Below are 9,595 nucleotides of genomic sequence, written 5' to 3'. Positions count from 1 at the left end.
TCCCCACACACCAAGGACTGGTGAGAGGAACAACGCACAGTGGTGGAGTGGGAACTGAGCAGGCCATGAGGAGGACAGATATTTGTTTTGCTGCCTTCAAGGCCGCCTATAGTTCCTGCCTTTTGGGTGCTCATGATGGCAGACAAGCTCTCATGAAGGTGAACCAAAGGAGGGAAATCACAGGAGACCCGTTGGCCCCGCCACGCCTGAACAGCTGCTGCCGCCTGAACTTTCTACCGCATTCCTGCTTTCCCTTCTCCCCATGCATGCTTGCTTGTTGCACTGAACTCCGGCGCATCACTCATTCCTGTTCTTTTTGTCAGGAGAAAAAGTTCTCCTGACATGTAGTGTGTCAAAACCATACTCATCTCCCCAACCCGCCTTCCACTTCCCGCCCCTATGCTCCCTCCTGGCTTCTATTCTCAAATTTCACCGCAGCAGACACCTCTCTCCAGATTTCATGCCTCAGCAAGGGCACATACCATTCCTCCAGCAAAGCCATCCTTCTCCCTTTTCACCATTTCATCCTTTTGTCTTTCAAACTTTTCACCAACTGGGTGCGTTTTATCCTTCTCTTTGTTAGATACCTAGCATTTACAGCCATCTCTAGGCAGATGTGTGGTCGTTCAGTAAGAAGGGAACACATGTTTTGTGTGCTCACTCCAATGGGTGTCTGGCTTATAAAGTTGGTGTGGTCCAATTCCTGTCTGCCACCACCATTGTGCTCTGCTCTGGCCAACAGCTCAGAGAGGTTTGCTCTCTCCACTGGCCCTGAAGGCCTCCCATGTTCCCCCAGTTCAAACTTCACCTCTCCCATGAGGCTTTCCCTCACTGCATCCTGTACCCTCACAGCCCTTAACACACCACTCAGCAAATACACATTTGCATCTAACCAAATATGACCCTGTGTCCATATTTATGTTTCTATATATTAATGCATTCTTGTTTCCCCTGCAAGGCTCCATTAGCCTGGTTAGCTTTTGCCCAGGTATCAGGAGATGAGGGGATGGCGAGAGGCTCAGAATCCAAACTTGACAGAGTAGGTGTCCACCACTAGGTGACGGTGGAATCAGGTATCTCCTTAGGCTGTCTGTGCTTCTGCTTTCTTTTCAATGGAGATGCCTGCTTTCTTGGAAACACATGTGATGGTGGGCTAGCGGTAGAAACACTACTGTAATAACGATGTGATCTTTGTCATTTCACTTCTTCGGACCTCATTAGTCCTACATATAAAAAGAGGAAGTTAAACTAGCCCAAATGTACTGAGCAGAAGGAATGGAGACTGCGCAGATGAGGAAGCAGGGCCTGAAAAATACGTGTGGGTTGTGTCGCCACACACCGGGACTCCTGGGATCCTGACCTCTTTTAGGGGTCAAAAGAGGGCAAACTAGTTGCCTAACAATATTTAGAGCTAGTTCTCTCTTTTCACTCTCATTCTACGAGTGTACACCGGAGTTTCTAGAAATTACATGGTATGTGAAGTTATCCCTCTAATGATAACCTCTAATGAGGTTATTACTGTGATTTTTAATGAATACATTTTAAAATGTTTTAATTTCTTAAAAATAAACATTAATCTCTATATATGTGTGTATACATATACAGGAAATGTATGAATATTCATTATACATGAATGTACATATATTCATTGTATATATGTATATATATTCATACATAATGTGTGTGTGTATATATATGTTTATACGTTTCCTACATAAATAAAACCTCTTTAAGGCACTAATAATTTTTAAGTGAAAAGGAGTCCTGAGACCAAAAAGTCTGAGAATCACTGAACCAGATATCTAGATGTTTAAGATCACTAATTCACTCAAAAAATAATTGTGCCTCTTGTGGCCAGGCATTTTGCAGATACCGAGGACAATGTGGTGATAAGAACGTGTTCCCTGCTCTGATAGAGTTTTACACTTGGGAGGGAAGAGACAAACAAATAAATAAACAAGATTATTTCCGAGAGCAGTAGTTTTAATCAAGCCATAAAGCAGAACACACATTCCAGCATAATCTGTGCGCCTGCTCAGACGTAATACCCCGCAGCGCGGCAGGCGAATTCAGGTGCGTCGCCCCGAGAGGCCGCCAAGCCCGCTCCGTCGCCCCAGGAGGGCGAGGGCGGGGCCTGCCTGCCCCCCGCCGCTGGCGTCCGGTGACGTCACTGGGCCGCGCCAGCCAATCGTGGGCGGCCGGGGTCTAGGCACCACGGTGGCCTGCGGCCTGAGGGCGGCGCTGTGGCCCGTCCGGCGGCCCAGCAGAGCCGCCCTAGCCTCCCGCCTACCCCAAGCCAACGTCTCCGCCGTCGCCTCCGCGGCGCCACCATGGCCGACGTGGAAGACGGAGAGGAAACCTGCGCCCTGGCGTCTCACTCCGGGAGCTCAGGCTCCAAGTCGGGAGGCGACAAGATGTTCTCCCTCAAGAAGTGGAACGCGGTGGCCATGTGGAGCTGGGACGTTGAGTGCGATACGTGCGCCATCTGCAGGGTCCAGGTGATGGGTAAGCGCTGCACGCAAGGCCGGGGCCGCGCTGCGGCCTCCGGGACCTGACTTCGGGGTTGGGAAGGGACGGACGACAGCCAGAAGCCTCGGAAAGTCCACTGCCTTGGGGAGTGGGTGGAGGTCGCCCTGCCCGGGCGCCGGAGGAATGCGGAGCCACGATCCTGCTGCGGCTCCTGAGGGCTGAGGGGTTGTGCAACAGGCGGCCCGGCGCCGGGTGGTTGGTGTTCTAGGGAGAGAAATGCGCAATAAACGGAGGTAAACAAGGTAATTTCAGGTAGTGATGGGTGTGACCAGGAAAATAAAACCGGGTGATTGTTGGGAACTAGCAGGAAACACCGGTTTGTGTGGCCAGCCCCTGTTCTAAAAGCTCATCGCAAGGTGGACAGAGTAAAGGCCGTGATTTAGCAGTGAACTTTATAATAGTCTTGGTCACCACCAAAGTGATGCTCCGGAGTCATCTTCCACAAAACGACACCCTTAGTTCTCCTCGAGGGACGCAGGAAAGTGTTCACAGCCATTGCATTTCCGGATTAGCTTACCGCCGCTCTTCGAATGGCTTTTAAATCTGGATTGATCTAAGACGGGTCAGATAGCACTAGCGTGGCTTGAAGGGGACAGTGTGATTCAAGAATATCTAAGTTTCATGGAAGCTGAAGAATTGTAAGCCCTTTTTTCAGAAATGTAAAACTTCATCTCCATTACACCCCCCTCTCCATATCGGATGTCATTTCCTGGAGAAGATACTGCCCTGCTCTGAGTCATGCCTTTGTGGAGAACCCTCTTACAAATATGTCTTCTTTCTGTGATATTTTGAGTTAAAATATTAGACCAAGCGAAACGTTTCAGAACAGTTTAATCTTACTATATTTTATATGGTTCTAAGATCTCAGACCACTTTGAAAAGCAGGTGCTATTTAAATGCAAGTTATATTTTCAGATAGGGTATTTAAAATTACTGTGAGAGCATCTTCAGTGGAGTTCTTTATTGAGGGTAGTTAAAGAAAACAGATATTTCTATAGTTTGAAAAGTGACTTGTCTTGAAAAATGAGAGAATTGGAGAACATAAAGAGAATTGCTGTCCTTGAGGGGGAATGAGACTTTAAACCTACCAGAATCAAGAGCTTTCTCAATTTATGCTCTTTTGTCTTTTATTCTAAGGGCTTGTTTCAAAGAGGATTTACAACAATTGGATTCAGATATTTTTACCTTTTACTTTTGAAAGACCTTGTTATTAGACATGACCCACTTATTTTATATGGATCACTTGAGCCCAGGAGTTTGAAACCTGCCTAGGCAACATTGCAAGACCCTATCTCTACAATTAAAAATTGAAATAAAAAAAGTGACCAGGCATGGTGGCCTCCAGCTACTCAGGAGGCCGAGGTGGGAGGATCCCTTGAGCCCAGGAGGTCGAGGTTACAGTGAGCCTTGTTCCTGCCACTGCCACGATACTCCAGCTTGGGTGACAGAATGAGATCCTGTCTCAAAAACAAACAAAACATATTAGGCTTTAAAAGTATCTAGTGTATTTGCCAGCAATACAGCTGCCCCTACCCTCACTTAGGAATCATAATTTCCAGTTTGGGAAGCATTTTTTAACTGATCCAGGAGACTTTTTTTTTTTTTTTTTACAATACAAGTTTTGCTAAACATTTTATCTTCTAAATAAATTTCCTTTAGTTTAAAGGAAACTAAACTTTCACTTAGTTCCTTTTCAGTTTAAAATAATGTTCCCAAAGGGTATTTTAAAAGATTTCTCTCCCCAAAAGCTATTTCCTCCCCAAAGGAAAAACATTTAAGCAGTAAGTGGAAATGTATTACCTGAAATAATGATTGAAACTTTGCAACAAATAAACTTTACTGAGATATTTTAATGTAGGTCAAAGTATAGGCTATAAAGGACACATTTCATCGTAAACTTTCTAATTATAGCAAGTATCCTGCTACTACAGGATCAGTCTTGCATATTTGCAAACAGCTGTACTTTGGGTTCAGGAAAGTATTCTAGGTTAGACCTTTGTATTTTGTTTATGAGGTGTTAAAACCCACTTAGAGGTCAGGTGACAGCAGAAGGAAATTTTTTTTTCCAGACTTCCTAGTCCTTACCCTAGCACCCTTCTAAAAGGTGTTATTGTACTCCTTAGAAATGTGCTGTTTTAGATTCTAGGAAGATCATTAAAGAGATTTTTTATCTTTTATCTGAAACGTTAGGAATTTGTGTAGATTTGGGTCAGTTTTGATAATCTACATTAGAGCTATAAGCGTAATTTAGAGATTCCTAGATTCAGCAACAAGAACCCACTTTGTTCCCTTTCCTTAGTATTTGGAATTTATCTCACACTTGTGATTTATTATACTTTCTGCTCCCAAGATTTGCCTGTCAGCCCATTCTGATACGGATAACACTCTCATCTTGGTTTCCACTATCCTCCCTTCATTCAGAAAGGAGTGATGATTGCACAGTGAGCAAGTGCTGATGAAAAGGGTTGAATAGGTTTGCTAGTACAGCCAGTTATAATAGCCAGGGTAACCCTTCATGACTGTGTCACCTTGGATATTTCACATAACATTTGGGAGCCTTATTTTCCTAATCTGTAAAGAGATAGTTGGGATCACCAACCTTAATATTAAAATTCTGTGATTGCACAGAACTAGAGCCAGATACAGGTAGCATGTCTTCACTGTTGTATCACAACCCTCATGATATATAGTTGTCTGTCTACGTCCCCATTTGCTGGTGAGCCCCTTGAGACCCAGCCTTGGTCATTTTGGTGTCCGCAGTGCATAACTCCTTGCACAGAGGAGTAATTGTGGGATTGAAGAAAACCTTAGGAGGCAGTGGTTGTTTTTAATCCACACTGAAGAGACTAGGGCGGTGGTGTGTTTTTAAGGGTAAGAGCATGTGGAGAGGAGCAAACAAATGCCTGAGCAAAATCCAGTGTAAGAAGAGAAGCAGGCTTCAACTCCACAGTGTTTCTGTTTTACAGAATTATTTTCTCCTATTTATGTTAAAACTATTTTCTGTTGGTTTGAACTTCCTTTTACCCAACACTGACTCCTCTTCCAGCTAGTGGATGAGTCCATTTTTGGTCCCTAAAATATTCTATAGTACTTTTTTCATTAAGCTGATAGTATTCCAGATTGAATTTTGAAAACTTCTAGTACAGCCTTTAGGATCTCATTTTTAGTGTTTACACCTACTCCACTATATTAGAAGTTACTGTAAGCTCACTGGGCATGCTCATGGACAGTTCATTTTCAAGACACCCTTTTAAATAACCCATACATATAATGTTAGTGTTTGTTTATATGTACATCAAGAAATTCTAGAAGGATATCCAAGAAACCAGTAATAAAGTAATTTATTAAAGTACTTTACCATTGTTGGGTAAATGCTTTGGGCTCAGACTTACCTGTAAAGGAAGTATTTTTTTTTTTAACTTTTATTTTAGGTTCAGGGGTATAAGTGCAGGTTTGTTACATAGGTAAACTTGTGTCACAGGGGTTTGTCGTACAGATTATTTCATCACCCAGGTATTAAGCCTAGTACTCGTTAGTTATTTTTCCTGATCCTCTCCACCCTCCACCTGCGAAAGGCCCCAGTGTGTGTTGTTCCCCGCCGTGTGTCCATGTGTTCTCATCATTTAGCTCCCAAGCATTTTCTTACAAAGAAAAAAACGTTAGTGTTTAGGGATATCTAGTATTTACTTATTTTATCTATAAAATTCACACCAGTATATATCATTCCCACTTAATATATAAATACCTCACGGTATTGTCCCTTTTTTACAGATGAGGGAATTGGAGTTCGTAATTGGTCCAAGGCCATGAACCTAATCAATGCCAGTGAAATGGGATTTGACTGTGGGTCTGGCTCCGCAGCCCTTGCTTTCCCCTCTGTGTCTCACTGGCTTCCACCAGCCTTGTCTGGATGACCATCAGTAGCAACCTATTAGGAGCATACAAAGCAGTTCATTTTAGAGGAAGTTTCAAGTGTCTTAGGGTAGAAAGTGAAAAGTTGCCTTTGATGAGTTGCTGAAGGAAAACTTCTGTATCAGTAAGTATGGATGACTTTAAAAAACCTGTTTATGAAAGAATCAAATTTTTTCAATTTAATTTTTATGTAAGTTATATATTCACATAGTTCAGAAATTGAGGAAGGTATGTATATTACCTGGAAGAGGAGTGAAAACTCTCCTTCCCATTCCAAACCCTCCCAGTAAACTTTATTATTGGTTCCTTGGGTATAAACAAATGCTAACATATATATATGGTTTATTTAAAGGGTGTCTTGAAAATAAACTGCCCATGAGCATGCCCAGTAAGCATATAGTAACTTCGAATATAGTGGAGTGTGGCATATTTTTCTCTAGTAATATTCTCTGTTGGCACTGTCAGGACATCTTTTCATCAGAGCTTATAAAAATAGAGGATTTATTGTTAACTGTTGTGAAATTGCCCCTGGTTATAAGTAAATTAGTAGAATGCCTTGTACTTTATTCCTCTTTAAATAGTTATATTCAGATGAGAAATTAATAGTATGAGTCTTTACTGCCGTCTCTAACCCTTAGAGCTTTTGACTTTGAAGTGTCTGGTTTTTAACAATTGCATTCTGAGCATCAGAATGAGAATTGCTGTTTGTTTACTTTTAGATGCCTGTCTTAGATGTCAAGCTGAAAACAAACAAGAGGACTGTGTTGGTATGTTGTAATTTCGTTCTCTTGCTTTTTCAACTGAAGGTTTTCTCTCGGTAGGGATGTTTGAGTTTGAAATTAAGATTGACTTTATCAATACACAAAAATAAACTGTAAAGCAGTGATCCATTATTAATATAAAATATGTTGGTTCTCAGAAGAGTTTAATGGAATGCACCTGCAAATCCTTTTATTGCCATAATTAAGAATTGGTTATATATTCCAGACATGGTCATAATAAACATTTTGGTAATCAAAAATTAAATATTTTCTATTTAGAAAATTATAAAATCAGAATGTCAAAACATTATTTGAATTTTGGCTATGTTATAGGTCACTTTTGGTTTTAATAAGGCATTTCACTTTTCAATACTTTTATAATACGGTATTTAACTTTAAAACCAGAGTAGAAAATTCTAAGTCTCAAGTATGTTTTGGAATGTGGTTTGTGTATCAAATTTTCTTTAGAGTCTTAGACTATAAAAGTTGTCGTAGGCTAAATATTTTAGGCAGTTCAAAGATTTTTATGCCCTAGTTCTTGAGGTGATCAAGTCTGGTTTGCTATATAAACATGTTTACAGATTTTCTTAGAATAAAAGATTGGCTTTGTATTTTGTGTTTGCATGGTGTACATAGAACACAAATACATGATGTACATAGAACTTCTTAATATTGATTCTTGCAGTTTTGATCCAGTTCTTCCTCCTGAAACACTCAGAATGTTTCACCCTTGCTTCCTGCCCCCTGTAGCAAATTTTCATAGGAATTTTTTTTTCTTTTTTTCTGCCTTATTTCTTTCATTTAATCTTTTTCTCTTGTCATATAGCTCAGTTGATCAAGCAAAGGACAGATGAATACCAAATTTGAGATTGCATTCTAGGTTATGGATGATTTCCCTTGTTTTAAAGTTTTTCTTCCATGCTGCTTGTTTAAAAAGTATTAATTTGGGAATTGTGAGGAGCAGGCCACTTTCTTGGATCACAGAGAGACCTCTCTCTCCAGCCAGCCACTTTGAAAATTTCATCGTCACATGAGGAATTGCACTGCTTATGGATGACTTAACAATTCATTACTTCTAGAAAACAGCTCAGCTCAGTAGATGTACAACTGAATATTTAGAAGCATGTTATTTATAATAGCCTACTGCATGCTAAAAACATTTACAACTCATTCTGTCTTGGTAAATAAAAATTGGAAGGACATTTTTCCATAAAACAAAGCCCAGAAGGTCTCTAAGGTCAGTGCATAACTGAGAAGGTCAGATCTAAGGAAGGTTCAAGTCCTTTCATCTCCTAAGTTCAAGAAGACAGCATGTGGAGCTGTGTAGGAACTAGGGGTCATCACATCACCCATAGATTCTAGAACGGGGATGGAAAGGCTCTCAAACAGTGACTTGTGTCTCTGTGTAACTTACACATTTAAGTTTCTGTTTCTTTATAGATAGAAAAACATTATTTTGGCCAATTAACTATCTTTTTTCAAGATTATTATTTGTAATATAAAATATAAGCTATAATTTTGAGTTCAGTATTTAAATTGAAATATGTAATGTCAACTCTTCTTTTTCTTTCTTTCAGTGGTCTGGGGAGAATGTAATCATTCCTTCCACAACTGCTGCATGTCCCTGTGGGTGAAACAGAACAATCGCTGCCCTCTCTGCCAGCAGGACTGGGTGGTCCAAAGAATCGGCAAATGAGAGTGGTTAGAAGGCTTCTTAGTGCAGTTGTTCAGAGCCCTGGTGGATCTTGTAATCCAGTGCCCTACAAAGGCTAGAACACTCCAGGGGATGAATTCTTCAAATAGGAGCAGATGGATCTGTGGTCCTTTGGGACTCATCAAAGCCTTGGTTTAGCATTTTGTCAGTTTTATTTTCAGAAATTCTCTGCGATTAAGAAGATAATTTATTAAAGATGGTCCTTTCTACCTCTGTGGTGTGTGTCGCGCACACAGCTTAGAAGTGCTATAAAAAAGGAAAGAACTCCAAATTGAATCACCTTTATAATTTACCCATTTCTCTACAACAGGCAGTGGAAGCAGTTTCAGAGAACTTTTTGCATGCTTATGGTTGATCAGTTAAAAAAGAATGTTATAGTAACAAATAAAGTGCAGTTTAAAACCCAACTCTTATTCTTAGTTTGTTCCTAATATGTATTTTTGGCAGGGAAAGGGAGCGGTCCATGAAATCTTTATGTGATGTGAGGATTTTAAGTTTGGGCCAGTGAACGGGGTAGATAAAATTTAACTTTTAGGCATATGGAATTTTGATTGCCTTTAAAGTTACTATTCTCTGTCATTCAGCAAGAAAACGTAGATCTGCACTCACCTCACTGTTCAATCATTGAGTGGTAAAGGATAGAAGTATTTTCTGGTTCTGGTCAGATGATGTAATTTTT

The 9,595-nt window shown here is 40.7% G+C and overlaps 1 protein-coding gene across 2 annotated transcripts; it reads left to right on the top strand.

Moving 5' to 3' along the window:
- The first annotated feature begins 2,183 nt into the window (after nt 1–2,183).
- On the top strand, nt 2,184–9,323 carry RNF7 (ring finger protein 7). Of its 2 annotated transcripts, none has more exons than XM_017862650.1 (3): nt 2,184–2,498; nt 7,161–7,208; nt 8,780–9,323. In XM_017862650.1, exons 1-3 carry the CDS (start codon nt 2,331–2,333, stop codon nt 8,834–8,836), a joined length of 273 nt encoding a protein of 90 aa, XP_017718139.1. In that variant the 5' UTR covers nt 2,184–2,330; the 3' UTR covers nt 8,837–9,323. The 2 variants fall into 2 exon arrangements, with proteins under 2 accessions (XP_017718139.1, XP_017718135.1); XM_017862646.1 differs by having other exon boundaries at nt 2,189–2,505.
- The last annotated feature ends 272 nt before the right edge of the window (nt 9,324–9,595 follow it).

This window comes from Rhinopithecus bieti, unplaced genomic scaffold, assembly GCF_001698545.2.
Source record: "Rhinopithecus bieti isolate Rb0 unplaced genomic scaffold, ASM169854v2 scaffold_2654, whole genome shotgun sequence".
Lineage (NCBI taxonomy): Eukaryota > Metazoa > Chordata > Mammalia > Primates > Cercopithecidae > Rhinopithecus > Rhinopithecus bieti.
Note: the sequence above shows the minus strand (reverse complement) of the source record. Positions and strands in the feature narration are given on the sequence as shown.